We start from the raw sequence: 19,581 nt of genomic DNA on the forward strand, positions 1-19,581 counted from the left end.
GATTGTGTTCTGACTGTTGTGTTTCTCATCAACAGAACTCCATCACAACTTCTCTCAAACAAATCCCCTCATGAGATCCTTACGGGAAAGACACCGGACTATAGTCAACTCAAAACTTTTGGCTGCCTCTGTTACAATATTACTTCACCGCATCAGAGAAATAAGTTTCAGCCTAGAGCCAAGGCATGTGTGTTTTTGGGTTATCCGGCAAGCTACAAGGGTTAAAAGCTCCTAGATTTGGAGACTAATACTATCTCCATATCCAGAAATGTTGTCTTCCATGAAGATATATTTCCTATGACCAAAGCGAATGATGTAGAGAAACTATTTGCTTCATCTGAGTCACTGAATTCTAAGCTTTCAAGTAAGTCTATTTCATCTTCTCTTCCCCCTATATCACCACAAATTTCTTCTCGAGTAAAGAAAGCTCTTTCTCATTTATAGGACTATCATTGTTATTCTTTACAGCACAACACTCATCATCCGATTTCTTCCTCCCTCTCTTACTCCAAAATTTCTTCATCACATCTTGCTTATGTTAATAGCATTACAAAAATTCGCATTCCTAATTCTTATTATGAGGCTCAGAATTCCAAGGAGTGGTGTGAAGCTTGTGACAAAGAGGTTGATTCTATGGAGTGTACAGGGACTTGGGATGTTGTTACTTTACCTGCAGGAAAAAGAGCTGTGGGTTGCAAATGGGTGTTTACTTTAAAATTCTTTGCAGATGGTAGTCTTGAGCGTTATAAAGCAAGGTTGGTTGCTAAGGGCTATACTCAAAAGGAGGGATTAGACTATAATGAGACCTTCTCACCAGTTGCAAAAATGGCTACTGTGAAACTGTTGTTAAAAGTCTCTGCTTCTAAGAAATGGACTTTGACTCAGCTTGATATTTCAAATGCTTTTTTGAATGGTGATTTAGATAGGAGAAATATATGAAGCTTCCAGAGGGTTATGCTGCACGTAAGGGGGACTCTTTGCCACCTAATGTAGTGTGTAAATTGAAGAAATCGATCTATGACTTGAAACAAGCTTCTCGTCAATGGTTCAAGAAGTTTTCATCTTCTCTGTTGATTTTTGGTTTTGTTAAAGCTCATGGAGATCATACCCTCTTTGTGAGATGTTGTGGAGATGAATTTGTTGCAGTACTTGTCTATGTTGACGACATAGTCATAACAAGTACAGATGATGTCGCTACTGCAACAGTAACTGAACATTTAAAACAATGTTTCAAACTCAGAGATTTGGGTCCTCTGAAATATTTCTTGGGACTAGAAGTGGCCAGAAATGCTAGTGGTATCTCTTTGTATCAAAGAAAATATGCATTGGAGCTTTTGACATCCACAAGTATGTTGGGTTGTAAGCCTGCTTCGGTTCCCATGACAGCTAATGTGAAGTTGATGAAGGAAGATGGTGAGCTTTTGGAGGATAAAGCGATGTATAGGCGCATTGTTGGAAAACTAATGTACCTAACCATTACGAGACATGACATCACTTTTGCGGTTAACAAATTGTGCCAATTCTCATCAGCTCCCCGAACAAGTCATCTTACAGCAATGTTTCAAGTTCTGCAATATGTGAAAGGTACTGTCGGACAAGGTCTTTTTTACTCTGCTTCAGAAGATCTTACCCTTACAGGTTTTTCTGATTCGGATTGGGGGTCTTGTCGTGATAGCCGGCGATTAACAACTGGTTTTGCAATGTTTCTTGGCTCGTCTTTGATCTCATGGCGTTCCAAGAAAAAACCTATTGTATCTCGCTCATCCGCTGAGGCAGAATATCGAGCTCTAGCTTGGGCCTCCTGTGAACTGGTCTGGTTAGGATATCTTCTTAAAGATTTGAGAGTAGCCAGTTCTACAGTACCAGTTTTGTTCTCTGACAGCACTGCTGCGATCTACATTGCGATGAACCCGATGTTCCATGAACGCATCAAACATATAGAAATAGACTGTCACACGGTTCGGGATAGATTGGATCAAGGTCTTCTCAAAGCTCTTCATGTGAATACAGAAGATTAGGTCGCAGATATCCTCACTAAACCATTATTCCCTTACTAATTTGAACATCTTAAATCCAAGATGAGTCTTCTTAATATCTTCTGCTCATCTTGAGGGGGACTATTGGAGTATGTATACCGGTTTAATTATCTTGTATAGATTTCGGTTTAGATTCCTGGTTTAGTGATTGATCTATACCATATTATGAATCATGGACATCCAACCCAAAACCAATTGACAATAAGTGGAGTGGTCCATGATACTTAGATATTACCCCAAGGAATATATCCCAACCGATGTGGGATTCTAATAAGCCTCCTCAAGATGTGGGTGGGAAACGGTCCAACATGAAACAGCCCAAGCCCAACATCTCGGAAATACAACAAGACATGCCATTTATATGGACCACATAGGTGGAAAATCATTTTTTTTTGTGGGAAATTGCTTGTTGGGCCTAACCATGAGCTCTGATACCATATTATGATCTGAGATTGATCGGAGAAAAAAAAAATATCTTTAACAAACTTTCTCTTCTACTCAGATCGTAATTTTACGTATAATTTAATTACTGAGTTCATTTCTTGAGAATCATAATGTATTTATTGTTCGTTAAAAAAGGCTACTCCAAAATTGAAATTTTGAAAATGGTATCTATTTAATAAAAGAATATTGCTGTAAACGAATGAAACTAAAAATTCGAACATAATTAAAAATATATATATGAATGGTATTTACAACAGAACCAAATACAAATCGTTGATTTTACATATTAGTTTTTTAAAATTAAAAAACACAGTAAAATCTATACTAATAAAAAGTAGAAGCTATAAGCTCCTAAGGCTGTCCACCTAGGATTTTAAACATCCAATCGGAATTCGACATGTCACTAATTAACATTTCTAAAATTTACAAAATTTTCTATATTAAGATATTTTTTAAAAGACCAATTAGGATTTGACATGACATTCATTAACATTTTTAAATTTCCAGAATTTTTTAGAAAAAGAAAAATTTTTAATTTATGGAAATAAAAAAACTATGTACAATATCCCACATCGGTTAGAAATTTTTTAGACAATGGTTCAGAACCATTATAAATAAGATTAACATGCTTCCAACAACGAATGAGCAGGAAAGCTTGTTTTATTAGGCGTCCAAGTTTAAAAGTTTTATTCGGTTTGATCCGGTTTTTTATCTGATCAAATTAAAACTTTGAAAATTTCAAAAAATATATTATAATATTTAAAAAATTTAAAAGTTTAAATATTATAAATATTGAAACTTTTAAAAGTTCTTAGCTTTTAAAAAGTTTTTAAATATTATAATTTTTAAATTTTAACAGTTTAAAATATTATAAATATTGAAACTTTTTAAAAGGTTCAAATATTATATTTCGAACCTTTTCAAAGTTTAAAATATTATAAATATTAAAACTTCTAAAAATCTTAGCTTTTAAAAGGTTTCAAAATATTATAATTTTTAAATTTTAAAAATTTCTTAACATTTAAAAGGTTTTAAAAAAATTATAATTTATAAATTTTAAAAGTTTAAAATATTATAAATATTGAAACTTGAAAATTTTAAAAGGTTCAAATATTATAAATATTTAAACTTCATAGAATGTTTTAAAACATTACAATTACTTAACCTCCATAGAAATTTTAAGACATTATATCTATACTAATAAAGAGGTGAAGCTATAAACTCCTAAAGGTGTCTATATAGGATTTTTAAAAAATCAATAAGAATTAGATATTTCACTAATAACATTTTTGAAAATATAGTAGTAATCTATATATTAAGATTTTTTTAGAAACAAAAAAGTAAAATCTATAGAAATAAAAGAAATATTTACAACATCCCACATCAGCTAGAAAATTTTAGACAATGGCTGATAAATTTTTCATGTTTGCTTGATTTATGCTTATTTATCAGGTTTCCAAATTTAAAAGTTTTATTTGATTTATTTTAGAAAATTAAAATATATAAAGGTTTAAATATTTATTATAGAATATTTAGAAATATTATAAATACCTCCATAAAAATGTTAAAAAATTATAACTATTTAAACTCTGTAAAAAGTTAAAGTGTCATTACTATTTAACTCTAAAAAAGTAAAAGGTTACAAATATTTAAACTACATCTAAAGTTTGAAATATTTTAAAAATTTAATCTCTATTAAAATTTAAAAATTAAGAATTACTAAATATTATATATCAAATTTTTAATATCTTGAAAATATCTTATTTATCTCTGTTTGTGCTTTATATATCTTATGAGCTGTAAAACATGTTTTTGTGTATGACTTTACAGATGATTTGATACTTTTGCAGTAAAAATTTTATTTTCAAGTCTAAGAAATGAGGATTGACATCGCAAGACCTTGATTTGATGTTATTTGAGTTTAAAGAAGAAGGATCGACGAAAAGCATAAATATTGTTTTAACTATCTATGTGATCATATTACTTTCTCTGCAAGTAATGATTTTGGTTTGAGAAGTTTCAAACCGTGTGGATCTAAAACCGAATAAGTATATGGATGAAATTATCAATAATTGGGTGCATGTGTTGACTATGCTGGTCTTCATGAATTGCACAATTTTTATGAGAAAAGAAAAGATTTTGGTCTTGGAGTTGGATGGGTTAACAAGTTGTGTGGTAGTCTAAAAAAAGGTTCTTCAGTGGAAGAATGTGAAGAAGTTGATGAGGAAAAACAAGAAGAAATGTATAACGAATAACCAGACGGTAAAAGTAATGATGACAATTACCATAAAATTTGACAGTTAAAATAACAAGAAAGAATATGAAGAATAAGAAAACATTGAATAAAAATCACGAAAACATAGGTGATAGCGATCAATTAAATATAAAAAAGGAGATAAATTCATGATTATAAAATTGTTCCTGTTTTTGGTGGTCAAAGAAATAGTTTAGGATATGTGAGGTCACCAGTTTGATCCGCTTCGCCTGGACATCGAGTTAAATTCATAATTTTAAAACATAAATGATTTTTATATTTTTAAAAATTGTGTATCTGAAATTTATTTTTTTTCCTTAATAGTAATTTAAAGTTTTATATAAGATAATATTTCATTACCGTCATCAATCATATATAATTTTTATCAAAATATATCAAATAAACCCACGCGTAGCGTGGGTTCAAAACCTAGTCTATACTAATAAAAAGTAAGAGCTATAAGCTCCTAAGGCCGTCCACATAGGATTTTAAACAACCAATAGAAATTTGACATATCACTTATTAACATTTTATACAGTTTCCAGAATTTTCTATATTAAGAATTATTTTAAATAACCTATCATGATTTGACATGTCATTCATTACATTTTTTAAATTTACAGAATTTTTTAGAAAAAGAAAAATTTTAAATTTATGGAAATCAAAGAACTAAGCACAATATCCCACATCGACTAGAAATTTTTTAGACAATGGTTCAGAACCAGTATAAATAAGATTAATATGCTTCCAACAATGAATGATCAAGATTATTGCATGTTTATAAAACATAATTTAATAAAACATAATTATAATATATAACTCCTAATAATAACCAATTATACAAAATATATCAAATGTAATAGCAGTTTATTGCATGTTTTTTTTTATCAATTATCGGCTTTTTATACTCTTTTAAATTAAGCATATATTTAAAAGGCCGTCCACATAGGATTTTAAACAACCAATAGAAATTTGACATATCACTTATTAACATTTTATACTACTAATATTGATGCAAAACATAAATTATCTTATTTATATACATTTGCGCTTTTTATTTCTTATGAGCTGTAAAACATATTTTTGTATATGATTTTATAGATGAGTTGATATTCTTTCATTAATTTTTTATTTTTGGTTCTAAGGAAGAAGGATTGACATCGCAAGACCTTAATTTGATGTTTGAGTCAAATTTTGAGGTTTAAAGAAGAAAGATGGACGACAAACACACATGTTTTATTAGCTATACATAGGCATGACCAGGGTTACAGTTGTCACGGTTAAGGTTTATTAACTATCGGTTATGGTTAGAAATTTTTGTAACCTTAACCACAACCGTTTAAGAAACGGTTAAACGGTTACGTTTAAATACGGTTACGGTTCAAACGGTTACTGTTATATACGGTTACGGTTATTTGATAATATGATACGGTTAATATTATTTGATGATATAATATAATTGATATTATTTATTTATAATTAATATGTTCTTATAGTGTACTCATATTTTTATATATCATATGATTCATATTAAATAAATAGTTATTAGTATATTTTATTATGTTTTTAAAATATTATAAACCAAATAAGTATATTGATAAAATTATCAATAATTGGGTGCATGTGTTGACTATGCTGGTTATCATGAATTTCACAAATTTTACGAGAAAATAAATGATTTTGTTCTTGGATTTTGATGGGTTAACAAGTTTTGTGGTAGTCTAAAAAAAGGTTTTTCAGTGGAAGAATGTGAAGAAGTTGGCGAGGAAGAAGAAGAAAAAGAGTATAACGAAGAACCAAACGGTAAAAGTTACGATGACAATTAACACAAAATTTGACAATGAAAATGACAAGAAAAAATATGAAGAATAAGAAAACATTGAATAAATAACACGAAAACATATGTGGTAGCGATCAATTAAATATGAATATGAGTTAAATTCATGATTATAAAATTGTTTCGTTTTTCTGGTGGTCAAAGAAAATGGTTTAGGATATGTGAGGTCATCAGTTTGATTTGCCTCGTCTAGAGGTCAAGTTAAATTTATGATTTTTTTTTATCAGATTTGATTTTATAACACAACTAATTTTTATATTTTAAAAAATTATGTATCTGATTTTTTTGTTTTTTAATACTAATTTTAGTTTTTTTATGAGATAATATTTTATTACCCATAATTGGATTCAAAACCTAGTGATTGGAAAAAAAAATAGTCCAACGGGTACATTATATACATTAAATTAAACACATACATTATACACACGCGTGCCACAAGAATACATATTATTTTCAGAATAATAACTGACACAGAGATGCTCTGCTCCGTAAAACAAAACACACACAAGATGACACTCTTCTTCTACTCTCTTCTCTTCCTCTTCCACCTCCTCCTCCGTATCTCCGCCGCATACCCTTCCCCGGCAACGAACTACTTCGACTCCTTCTTACCAACCGACGCCGTCGCGTTACTCTCTTTCAAATCCACCGCAGATCTCGACAACAAGCTTCTCTACTCTCTCACCGAGCCTTACGATTACTGCCAATGGCGCGGCGTCGAGTGCTCTCAAGATCGCGTCGTTCGTCTTCTTCTCGACGGCGTTGGTCTCAGAGGACGTTTCTCTCCAGAGACTCTTACTCGTCTTGACCAGCTTCGTGTTCTTAACCTTGAGAATAACTCAATCTCTGGTTCAGTCCCTGATCTATCTCCTTTAACCAATCTCAGATCCTTAACCCTAAGCAAGAACCATTTTTCCGGTACTCTCTCCGGCTCAATACTCTCTCTCCGTCGGTTAGCCGAACTCGATCTATCGTATAACAACTTCTCAGGTGAGATTCCGTCGGAGATCAACGCTCTGAGTCAACTCAGTTCTTTACATCTCGAGTTTAATCGATTCAACGGTACTCTCCCGCCGTTAAATCATTCTTCTCTGACGTCGTTTAACGTTTCCGGTAACAATCTCACCGGTTTAGTTCCGGTCACAACGACTCTGTTACGATTCAACGAGTCTTCGTTCTCGTCAAACCCTGGTCTCTGCGGTGAGATCATTAACAAATCCTGCGGTTCACGTTCTTCTTCTCCGTTCTTTGGTTCAACTAAACCGAACGCCACGTCGTCGTCATCATCTTCTTCTTCGTCTCAAGCACCGGTTAGTCAACCTGAACAGAACGGTGAAGCAACGATGACTAATCCTCCACCGGTGATTAAAAAGGTTAAAAATGGTTGGTTAATTCTCGGTTTCACCATTGGTCTCGCTTCTTTGATAGTTCTCGGTCTTTGCCTTGTCATGTTCTCGTTAGTTATGAAGAACCGGAGAGACGGAGACGAAGACGTGATGATTACGCAACCGTCAACAGTTACAGAACCTCTCAAATCTCAGAAGCGTGAAGAAGAAAACAAAGAAATCAATATCCAATTCCAAGAGCCCTCGCCGCAAAAGCGAATCCCTAGAAGCGGAGATTTGATTTTCTGCGGGGACGTTGAAGGAGAAGGAGAAGCTATGTACACACTTGACCAGCTGATGAGAGCTTCGGCGGAGCTTTTGGGAAGAGGATCAGTAGGGACTACGTACAAGGCGGTGATGGTTAATCAAATGATCGTGACGGTTAAGAGATTTGCTCCGTCTAAAACAGCGATTACTAGTGATTTAGCGTTCGAGAATCAGATGGAGATAGTTGGTGGACTAAGGCATCCGAATCTTGTACCGGTTAAAGCTTATTTCCAGTCTAATGGAGAGAGACTTGTCATCTACGATTACCAACCTAATGGTAGTCTCTTCAATCTTATTCACGGTAAGCTTCATCTTCTCTATCTCTTTTTTTTTTGGTAGGGTTTTAACTGAACTCACTTAGTCACCTCTGAGTTGTTGCTTTTAATTAGGTCTAATTGAACAATTACTCTGTTTGTCTTAATCAAATTGAGGTGTAGAAATCAACTTAGAGACCTTTAATTGTGTGTGTAGACATGTCTCGTTGATGGGTTTTGGTGCAGCTTTATCATTTAAAGGAACTCTAGACTTGAACCACATAGAGACATGGCCGAGAGTTTATAATTAAAATATGTTTTTGTCTTTTTCTCAGTTGAACAACTGTAGATATATAAGACAGAGGAGGAATATGTTAGATCGATATCTGTGCTATTTTCACGTGAAACTCCAGTCATTTGTCACTTGTCAGGAATTTGGTGTGTTTGTCTTAGCTAGGACTTGAGTTCGAAATAGCTTCTTGGTCTCATATACCATTGGAAGTGAATATAACTAAATTACTGTTTTATCCCTTAAAATTTAGGTTCAAGAACATCAAAGGCAAAGCCATTACATTGGACATCATGTTTGAAGATAGCAGAAGATGTAGCTCAAGCATTACATTACATCCACCAATCATCTGCACATTTCCATGGAAATCTCAAGTCTACAAACATCCTCCTCGGTCATGACTTCGAAGCTTGTCTCACAGATTATTGTCTAAGTGTCTTAACAGACTCATCAGTCCTTCCTAATGACCCGGATCTCTCTTCCTACAAAGCACCAGAGATAAGGAAATCAACAGATAGTCGTCGTCCCACGTCCAAATGCGATGTATACTCGTTCGGGGTCTTCCTCTTAGAGCTCTTGACTGGTAAAACCGCTTCAAGGCAACCGTTTATGGAGCCAGACGATATGTTGGATTGGGTTAAAGCAATGAGGCAAGAAGAGGAAAGGTCAAAAGAAGAGAATGGGCTTGAGATGATGACTCAAACGGCTTGTCTTTGTCGAGTGACATCGCCGGAGCAAAGGCCGACAATGAACAAAGTGATCAAAATGATTCAGGAGATTAAGGAGAGCGTTGTTATGAGTGACGATAACGATAAATTCCTCTGATACATGTATGTGTGTTTTTGAAGGGTTCCAAACTTGGGAGAATAGTAAAAGTGTATCTTTTCTTAAGATGGGGAGGGGATAATCTCAAATTTAGAAAGGTTATGTTTGTTTAAGAAACTTGGAAAGAACTCAAATTTTGGGCGGTGGAGCTAACGTAAACCACGAACATGGTAAACCACGTTGAGATTTATTTATATTCGGCGCCAAAGCTAATGGACTTCTCTACAGGTCAGATCATTTGGTTAGGGAATCTAGAATTATTCAGCTATTTTAAAATAGATTAAATGCTGCTTCACACTTTAACGTACTAATTAAAGGGGATCAATAGAAAATAATATACACCCTACCTGGTTGCAAATCATTTCAAAGACCAATCATAGTGTTAAGTGTATATCATACTGATCAGTCTTAAAATAAGTAAGTAGATGAGGACAGTATCTCAAAAGCCTCGGATTTATGATAATCATTTGAACTTAACTTTTGATCCAATAATTTTCAGTAGTTCCACCATCAAGTCATCATCCGGAATCCACTCTACTTTACTTCTTTCTTTTTTTCTTCTTTCTGTAGTTGAAGTTTATATACGATGTACATGTAAGGAAAAATCAGTATTCATATATGCTTATAGGAAAAGTTAAAAACTACACCAACAACCATATAGCAAATTAGACTTGTATTTTGTAATATGAGAAGAGATAGGTGGTTGGATAAAACATATACAAATTATTCAATAATAAAGTCTAAGATGAGTTTCAAAAGGGTAAATAGGAAGACTGGAAGAGACTTGATCCCATCTGGCCTAATCTCACGGTTAATTAAATGTAAACACCTCTCATGGACAAAGACCTCATTTTTCAAACTCACCTTATGCGATTATTTTATTTATTATCTGTAATCATCTTGCATTAACTTTTTTGTTTGAACACATATAGTAGTCAATATTTTTATAATAATCCGAAGTAGAAGTAACATGGCAGGTGTGAGTGCCCCGGGAAGCTTTGACCAATCTTCCCTTCACCTTCTTTCATCTTCCTTTTTCTGTCTTTTGACTCTCTTCTTTACTATACTCTCTTTAAGCTTTTCTAAAATCTCTCTGCTAGAGCTTCTACTTCCTCTCTAATGGTGGAACCAAAACACTAGATTAGATTCCCCCTTTCTCTCTCAAAAACTCTGAGAATGAAGATTTTTTCAAGCTTCTTTTCTATGTAACAACTCTTCTCTTCTTCTCCTTCTTCTCCTTCTTCTCTTCACCATCACAGTCTCTGTACAGAGAAGTCCATCAGCTTATAAACTTCAAAAACGTTCTTCCTGACAAGACTCTTCTCCCAGACTGGTCCTCCAAAAGAAACCCTTGTACCTTAGATGGCGTTACTTGCAGAGACGACAAGGTTACTTCGATTGATCTCAGTAATAAGCCTCTCAACGTAGGATTCAGTGCTGTGGCTGCATTTCTTATGTCCCTCACCGGACTAGAGTCTCTGTTTCTCTCAAACTCACACATCAATGGCTCCATTGCTGCCTTCAACTTCAAGTGCTCTGCTTCTTTAACCAACTTGGATCTATCAAGAAACTCTCTTTCGGGTCCTGTAACTAGTTTTGGATCTTGCTCCAGTCTGAAATATCTCAACGTCTCCGCCAATACCTTCTATTTTCCCCGGAAAGTTTCAGGTGGGTTGAAGAAGCTAAACCGCTTGAAAGTTCTTGATCTTTCATCAAACTCACTCTCCGGTAACGTTCCTCCATCCTTGGGTTCTTGTTCTCTACTGAAATCACTAGTGCTGTCAAGTAACAACTTCTCCGGTACGTTACCGATTGATACGTTACTGAAGATGAGAGGTCTCAAGGTACTCGATCTGTCTTTCAACGAGTTTTCCGGCGAATTACCGGAATCTCTGACGAATCTTTCCGCTTCGTTGGTAACGTTAGATCTCAGCTCCAACTATTTCTCCGGTCTGATTCTCCCAAATCTCTGCTGGAACCCTAAAAACACTCTCCAGGAGCTTTATATACAGAACAATGGCTTCACCGGGAAGATTCCACCGACGTTAAGCAACTGTTCTGAGCTCGTTTCGCTTCATCTGAGCTTCAACTACCTCTCCGGGACCATTCCGTCGACCTTAGGCTCTCTGTTAAAGCTTCGAGATCTGAAGCTATGGATGAATACGTTAGAAGGTGAGATCCCTCAGGAGCTCATGTATGTCAAGACTTTAGAGACTCTGATTCTCGATTTCAACGAATTAACCGGTGAAATCCCTTCCGGTTTAAGTAAGTGTACCAAACTGATCTGGGTTTCTCTGTCGAATAACCGGTTAACCGGTCAGATTCCAAGCTGGATTGGCCGGTTAGAGAATCTCGCCATCCTCAATCTAAGCAACAATACGTTACACGGGAACATTCCTGCTGAGCTCGGTGACTGCAGAAGCTTAGTCTGGCTCGATCTCAACACCAATTCCTTCGACGGTACGATCCCGGTTGAAATGTTCAAACAATCCGGGAGCGTCGCTACGAATTTCATGGGGGGTAAGAGGTGCGTTTACATTAAAAACGATGGGATGACGAAACAGTGTCACGGAGCTGGTAAGTTGCTTGAGTTTCAAGGAATCAGACGGGAGCAACTTAACCGGGGTTCGACTAAGAGCCCTTGTAATTTCACCAGAGTTTATGGAGGTCATATTTCGCCGACATTTGATAACGACGGTTCGATGATGTTTTTGGACATGTCTTATAACATGTTGTCTGGTTACATACCAAAGGAGATTGGTTCGATGAGTTACCTGTTTATCCTCAATTTGGGTCATAACTTTATATCTGGTTCGATTCCTGACGAAGTAGGTGATCTGAGAGGTTTAAACATTCTTGATCTTTCAAGCAATAAGCTCGATGGTAGCATCCCTCTGGCGATGTCAGCGCTTACTATGCTTACGGAAATGGATTTGTCCAACAATGATTTTTCTGGTCAGATTCCTGAGATTGGTCATTTCGAGACTATGCCGCGGGAGAAGTTCTTGAACAATTCTGGTCTTTGCGGTTATCCACTTCCACGGTGTGATCCCGTGAAGGCAAACGGATACGCAGAGCTACCAAAGCAAGAAGAAGAAGAAGAAGAAGTGTTGAGCTGGAAAGCAGTGACTATAGGATCTGCTCTTGGGGTGTTGTTTGGATTGGCAATAGCACAAGTCACTGCTTCATACAAGCCGGAGTGGTTCTTCAAAAATTTTGGTCTTAGAAAGAGCAGAAACCGTTAGGATTAACACTCTAGAGTTTCTATTAAACACCCTTAAAAAAAAATCTTTCTACAATTACATTCATATCCTTGCACTCTACTCCAGCCATTGATTGCAAATCGTTATCTCTGTAGTCTGTACTAGTCAATCATAATATCAACGAATTTTTGTATTGAAAGTATAACAATGTTCTTAAGCTTCGGTATAACAACCCACATGGACCAAATCTAAATCTGTTGACAGAAAAAAACTAGAGGGTCATGTTTAAGCACCTTGAAACATTGAGTGTCGGTTCCACGAGTGATCATCGTCATCATGAGTCTTAGACATGAAGATCATAGAGGTCTCATCGTTATGCTTTATCCACTCAGAGAGTTTCCATGGTTTCTGCCATTTCCATTTAAACTGAAGCAGCCATTGATGGTGACTTCTCTTCCACTTCCATAGCTTCCCACTCTGTCCCATTTTCTTCATTGCTTTCATCTTCCTCGTCTCTTCTAATAAAGCTACTGATTCTCTCACTGACACATTGACTATACCTGGCCCAGCGTATTTGAGATGCTTTGTTGCTCGATGATAAGAAGATGGAGATGATGGGTCACTTGCATTATTATCTCCATAGTGCTTTGATGAACCTCTTGAACTTCCCTGCAAGAAGTAACTTTTGCATACTTTTAAGGAGAAATCCCCCAAAAAGAGTTTAGTTTGGAAATAAGGATTAAGTTTACAAACCGAGTATGATGATGATGATGATGAAGCCAGAGCTATGGACACTGTTTGCTCCCTTGTCTTTTTCTCTTTCATGTTTTCCCTGTTCTGGACTTCGGATAGCTGTAATAAGCAGAGGAGGTCATTGAGTTGTTCTTTCTTCTCTTTGACGTCTCTGTCTTTCTCCCAGATTTTGCACCTGTTTGATGTTTAAGTAGGACAAAATCAACCTCCCATGTGTGGGAAAGAAGCATAGTTTAGGTCCTGTTCGGGTTTAAGAGTTATTTACCTTGCTTCAGCAGCAGAATCAAACACATATTGAAGCAAATACTTGGCATCAGTCATGGACTGAACGTGGTTCCACCGAGTCTTAGCATGTAGGCTATGCTCTCTTTCCTCTGCTTCTGAGAGCTGAGAGGCCATGGCTGTGAGAGCATTTGAAGAAACATCCAACATATTCTCAAGAGAAGCTATTCTCTCCAATCTTGTGTTTGGTGATAAAAATCTGACGCATCAAGAAAAAATATAAACAGGTCATAAAGTGAATCAATTCACGGCCAACCAACTTCATAGTTTACGCTACTGAGGCATTTTTTTATAATGTTGTACCTGAACTGTCCATTTTTCTCTTGATGGGGACTTGAAGGAAACTCCATCTCTTGTTTCAACGAGGTTAACTCTTCAGCCAATGCAGCTCGGCTATATGCAACAAGAGTAGATTATTGATTAGATAATATACGGGAGAAAGTTTGCAGTTAACAACATGACTGAAACAGAGTTTGGAAGACGCACACTTGAATTTGCTTTTCATATTGTAAACGAACTTGATGTACTTTTGTCACAACCTCTAGCTCGTTATCAAGCCATCTCCGAAGAGTTTTTTCGTTCATCTGCAAAGGGTAAGAAAGGAAACAGTTGATACTTGTGCAGGATGACGAATCCATATCTAAATTAGGAGTTCTTGATACCTGTCTAGTTGGTGGTTGACCATTGGTAGTCACTGGAAAAACAAAGCAAAAAGATTATGATCGAAACAAGAACAAAACAAGGTGTGTTTCGGCATAAAAGTTACCTGATATATCACGTGCTGAAGACTTGCGGGCTTCTAGCAGCTCTTTAAGTCTTTTGGTAACCATTGCTGCTTCTTCTGTTTTTCTCTGAAGAACCTGCAAGACATCAAGATACATTTTCTCTTGAGATTCTTATATCTGCACTCGGATTGGATAATTCTAGTAAGTCATCCTCTCAAGCAGGAAAAAGATAAATATTTCATAAGATTCTTACCATTTTCTGACGTCGATTGAGAGCTTCAAGTTTAAGTCTTTCATGCTCAGTTTTTCTTCCTTCTTTCTTAAGCTATCCAAAAACAATTAAAAAGTGCAACATGAGATCAGTTCAACTTTATAAATTCGACGGATAATAAAGAGGTGATGAAGTGGATAGAGATAAAGTACCTGCAACAACTCTTTCTCTTGAGAAGCTTTCCATTGCCGGAATTGTTCAGCTTCTTGTTTCATCTTCTGTTGTAGTTGAACCTGGATAACAAAAAAAAAAACAGAACAAAAGTCAAAATGTACAGCTAGATTATGTGAACTAGTAATATAGAAAGAATCCGATAGCACAGCTGAACAAGACGCAACCTTCTGAGCCTTAATGTATTGTATTTCAGCTTTCAAACGCTTCGCTGCATCTTCACTTTTTTGCTTTTGTTTTAAGACCTCAACTTGATTTTCTTGTTTCTTCTTAAGATTTAAAATCTGTGTCTCGAGTGCTTTTAGTTTCTGTGCATGATTATCTCTTGCAACTTGAGCTTGTCTATCGGAACTAGCAGCAAGTTCCTCGACTTCAGCCAACAATAGATCTCTCTCAACCTGTAAAAGTTACTCATGACTTGAGTATTAACATTTACATAAAATATTAACAAGAGAATTTAGAATGTTTTGTCTCACCTGTACAGTTCTTTTCTCTTTCTCAAGTTCCATCATTTTCTTCTCGAAGTGTTGTCTGATAGTTTCAGTTCCAACCCCACATATTTTCATCTCAGACTGCAAATATAAAAAAAATCATAAGATTCTCAAAATAATCCAATCCTTATTAATAGGTACAGGAAACTTCAGATGAGTAATGACCAAACCTCTTTCTCCTCCAGACGTTTACTTAGTTCATTTAATTCCTTGCCCATGCTATTCTGCCTAAGTGTATGTTCCCACTCTTCTGCTGCACCAATATCTTCAGAAATTCCACCTTGAATCAGACAAGATTTTAAGCTAAGTAAGGATAGGAGAATGCAGATGCGTTTCATGATACAAGTTTTTAGAGAAGCCAGTGTCCAAAACCTGATGTTGCTTCACTCATTTCATAATCTGAATCCATGCTTTCAAAACCCCTTTTAAGGCCATCATCTTTTGGAAAAATTACACCATTTTTCTGAGGTAAAAGAACAACTCTAGTAAAAAGCAGTAAAGAAATGTGCCAAATAAAATCTATTGTGATTGCCTATTGTATACAGAAATTACCTGTGTATCAAGATTGCAATAATCAAGAGTAGCTCTCTTGCTGCGATAGATGTGAAGTTCTCGAGAAAGCTCTTCATTGGCAGACTCTAGCTTCATGATTTTCTCTCGCATAACCTAGAAAATTGAACTATATACTATTATTGATGAGAAGTTTATAAACCTTCTGAAGAATATCAGCAGAAGTAATACCTGCACTTCTTCTGATGGGGTTTCCTCACGAGCACAAACTGCAGCTTGTAGATACTGTAGCTGTTGACGCATCTTTTGCATCTCAGAACATATTAAGTCTTTATTCGCCTGCACCAAAATAAAGAAGCCTCTCCTGTTAGAGCTCCCAAGTGAACAATCTTAGTCCTCTTTTAATCTATTTTTTTGGCCTCATGTACTTCAAAGTGTGTTGTTAGCTGATAGTGGAGCTTTGTCGGCAGAAAAAAATTGAAAGCTCATCTAAGATAGTTCCCCAGTACTTACAACAGGTTTGTTCTGGATATTCCTAGCACGATTTGCATATTTGAGAGTGTTAAGAGTTTCCTCAGCATTGATGTCAGCAGGACTGATGCAAGCTACAAGAGTAACACAACCACAGAGGAAAGTTGAATTTGTGAACTGATATGAGATTTTCAGGGAATTTACTCATACAACTTAGAAGTTTACCTATCATGACTGTTTTACTATTTCCACCAAGAGAGTCCTGCAGTAATGTAAAGGACATCTTTAATGGAAATTTTACACTTCAAGTTACATGCCAATATAAATAATACACTTAGAAATTCCACCTAGAGTGATAATAAGTAGCTACACAAATTAGGATCTAGAAGTGCAAAGATAGAAATGAACCTGCAATAACCGAGTAAGTTTACTATCACGGTAAGGAACATGAGCACCTTCTTTTCGTTTTTTCTCATCCCCTAGCGCACTGATGACATTACCAAGTGCAAGAAGCCCCCTATTGATGTGAATTCCTGTTTCAGAGAACAGAAAAGAATTGGGTTATATAAAATGTGAGTCAACGTTCTCAAAAGGATGTAAGACGGGATATCAGTTTTTCCAACCTTCTTTTAACCTAACACCGCCTGAACCTGTTCGTTTAGCTCTTTCAGATCCTGCAAGATCTACCAGGTGAAGCTTGGCACAACAATATTCCTCCCCCATATCTTCATCTACGGTGTCATTAACCATTGCGGTTGAAGGGATTTTGCGCATCTGTTCTAAGGTGATCGTGAAGATGGCATGTGACCGACTGTATAAGAAGAAGTTTTACTCTATCATGGATATAGAAACGAACATTTAATGGACGAACTGTTTATGATGCCTATTTTACCATTTCTAACTTTCCCATATATATACATTTTACTGGCTAAGCATTCTTCTTATGGAGCCTGGGTATAGAGATTCTCACCTCGACTCATTATTCATATTTGTGCTCCCAGTTGCCCTGGTTAGAGATCCTTGCTCTAGACAGGAAGCCATTTCTTCTCTAGTAGCTATGGGAACTTCGGTTGCACCAGATAGTGTTATGACCCCGTTTGGTGATTCACGAATTTGCACAGGTGATTTACTAAGAACAACCTTTCCAGGGGTTCCATTGGCCAGCCTGTTTAACGGCACACTGTCCAGCAAATCCAGAACTTCTTCTTTTAAAATCTACATATGAAGAATTCAATTAATATCCAAGCAAAGGCAGACTGAGTTCTACACTTGTTCATGTCTTATGAGTTAGAAGAATGTGATTAGAATAAGAGTTTGATACCTCAATGAAAGAGACATGTAACTGGAACCCCATTTGGTGCTTTACTGAATCAATTTTGTTGAACAGAGAACTCATAACTTGAGGAATCAAACCATTGCTTGTACCATTTCTAAAAGCAGTCCCCATAGTGTAAGTTTTTCCAGATCCTGTCTGCATAAGTTGTGTAACTCAAATGTTAAAAGAAAGAAAAAAAAAAACTAATTCGTAGTCCAAAATTTGAGAAACAATTTCAGTATGTACCTGACCATAAGCGAGCACAGTAGCATTGTAACCATGAAACAAACCATCAACAAGAGGAGCAACACATTCATCAAACATCAATGAAGATGGAGAACCATTACTTCCATATACATGATCAAATGTGAAAGAATGTGTTCCCATTTGCACCTACACCATAAAAAAAAAAAACACAAAAGCTTCATTCCAATAACCAAGTTAAGTATTAGTTATTGGGTTCAATCAAAATCCCATGAAAAAAATATGGTATTTTGATACATTATTAAACAATGCTCATTGACTTTATCAATCACAAGTAGCATTATACACACCTTATCTATTTATATAGTAAAAAAAAATAAAATAAAAATTGACACTGTTTTATAAGAAAAAAAAAACAAAAAATTAAATGAATGTGTCAGAGTTAGAGAACAGAGATTTGATCCGGATCCATGAATAGGGAGTGAACAACGACGGTCGCATTTAAACAGTCACCATCGGAAAAAATAAAATAAAACGAACGACGGAGGAGCAGAGACGAAACTGACTCCCAAAAAAAACTCACCTGAGGCGTTAGCGGAGAAACGGAAACACATTCCCTACAACCTTGAGTTATCTCGTCTCCGATCAAAGGACGAACGTTAACCGCCACTTTTACAGAACAACTCTCCGACGATGACGACGGTGGTGGAGAAGGAGAAGAGGACGACGATAAGGAGGACGAATGTGATTCCATGATCGAGAAAGCTCCTCTCTTCTTCGTTGAAATCGAGTCTCGATTTCGTCTTCTTCAATTGAAACAACGAGACGAAATCAGTCGTCGCTTCCTCGGGAAGAAGAAACGGAGAAGAATAAGTGAAGAAGAAGCTTTACTTACTCTCTCTCTCTGGTTTGGGGTATACGAGGTATCTTTATATTTCCTTTTCTGCCCTTTACAGAAGTCTAATTTAACCGTTTTTGCCCTCCACGTCAGCTTCTTCTTCTATTATTTGACTTACTCTATTTTTATAATCCACTGGTCCGTGTGTATTGAAAACAAAAGAAAATCAGATTTTAGTTATTCAGATCTGTCTACCACACTTTTTATTCATATAAAATTGTTGTTGGAAAAATAACTAATTTTTAGACGAGTTAAATTAAATAAATTTTAATTATGGTATTGGTGCGTGTAAATGAGACAACTGGGGGTGTGTCAAAGTCGATGGTTCCAAAGCTGAGTATTTTATGTTTTTTTATATATTTTGGTTAGTTTTTTTTGTTGCATCGTGTCTTTGGTTAAAAGACAAAAACTAATAAATTAGGAAGAGTCAAGACATTCGTTTTCTGGTCCTTCTTCTGCGCGGGAAAATCCCAACAGTAAAATACACAAATATATATATAACTTAATTTAAGTACAAAATGTGTAGGGACCGCAGTACACTCCATTTGGGCCTTTATCACGCCCTACCTCACATGTCTTTCTGCAAGGCTCATTACTTTGTTTTGTATCACTTTATCCATTTTTTCTTTTTTGGTCTTTTAGAAGAAATAGTACGTATTTTTTTAGTGGCTTTTAGTTGTTGAGTAATAAAGCTAA

At 35.7% G+C, this 19,581-nt stretch overlaps 2 protein-coding genes and 1 pseudogene across 4 annotated transcripts; 2 read left to right on the forward strand and 1 right to left on the reverse strand.

The window, feature by feature from the left end:
• Positions 1-6,971: 6,971 nt before the first annotated feature.
• On the forward strand, positions 6,972-9,725 carry LOC104780851 (putative inactive receptor kinase At5g67200). Its single transcript, XM_010505390.3, has 2 exons — positions 6,972-8,524; positions 9,020-9,725. The coding sequence occupies exons 1-2, from the start codon at positions 7,048-7,050 to the stop codon at positions 9,589-9,591; spliced, it is 2,049 nt and encodes a 682-aa protein (XP_010503692.3). The 5' UTR covers positions 6,972-7,047; the 3' UTR covers positions 9,592-9,725.
• A 928-nt stretch (positions 9,726-10,653) lies between these two features.
• Positions 10,654-13,012, forward strand: LOC104780852 (protein BRASSINOSTEROID INSENSITIVE 1 pseudogene; annotated as a pseudogene). Its single transcript, XR_015596965.1, has one exon. The product of XR_015596965.1 is annotated as a protein BRASSINOSTEROID INSENSITIVE 1 pseudogene (transcript).
• On the reverse strand, positions 12,967-18,985 carry LOC104780853 (kinesin-like protein KIN-4B). Of its 2 annotated transcripts, XM_010505392.3 has the most exons (23): positions 18,571-18,985; positions 18,030-18,176; positions 17,790-17,939; positions 17,439-17,683; positions 17,092-17,279; positions 16,877-17,001; positions 16,694-16,730; positions 16,511-16,602; positions 16,229-16,336; positions 16,040-16,153; positions 15,860-15,950; positions 15,658-15,767; positions 15,473-15,568; positions 15,164-15,394; positions 14,978-15,058; positions 14,808-14,879; positions 14,596-14,689; positions 14,492-14,523; positions 14,316-14,413; positions 14,133-14,222; positions 13,813-14,028; positions 13,548-13,722; positions 12,967-13,463 (listed from the first exon to the last, which is right to left on the reverse strand). In XM_010505392.3, exons 1-23 carry the CDS (start codon positions 18,739-18,741, stop codon positions 13,080-13,082), a joined length of 3,147 nt encoding a protein of 1,048 aa, XP_010503694.2. In that variant the 5' UTR covers positions 18,742-18,985; the 3' UTR covers positions 12,967-13,079. The 2 variants fall into 2 exon arrangements, with proteins under 2 accessions (XP_010503694.2, XP_087366597.1); XM_087510471.1 differs by having other exon boundaries at positions 14,316-14,523; positions 18,571-18,918.
• Between the last annotated feature and the right edge of the window lie 596 nt (positions 18,986-19,581).

This window comes from Camelina sativa, chromosome 4 (assembly GCF_030686135.1).
Source record: "Camelina sativa cultivar CO46 ecotype springtype chromosome 4, ASM3068613v1".
Classification (NCBI taxonomy): Eukaryota; Viridiplantae; Streptophyta; class Magnoliopsida; order Brassicales; family Brassicaceae; genus Camelina; species Camelina sativa.

What these genes read in the sequence shown, in the direction of transcription:
- LOC104780851 (XM_010505390.3), top strand. Translation starts at nt 7,048, where the DNA reads ATGCTCTGCTCCGTAAAACAAAACACACACAAGATGACACTCTTCTTC. An exon ending in TCTCTTCAATCTTATTCACG is followed by an intron (nt 8,525 to 9,019) that starts GTAAGCTTCATC and finishes CTTAAAATTTAG; the next exon opens with GTTCAAGAACATCAAAGGCA.
- LOC104780853 (XM_087510471.1), bottom strand. Translation starts at nt 18,741, where the DNA reads ATGGAATCACATTCGTCCTCCTTATCGTCGTCCTCTTCTCCTTCTCCA. An exon ending in AATATGAATAATGAGTCGAG is followed by an intron (nt 17,280 to 17,438) that starts GTGAGAATCTCT and finishes CTTCTTATACAG; the next exon opens with TCGGTCACATGCCATCTTCA. An exon ending in GAGAAAAATGGACAGTTCAG is followed by an intron (nt 14,029 to 14,132) that starts GTACAACATTAT and finishes TTGATGCGTCAG; the next exon opens with ATTTTTATCACCAAACACAA.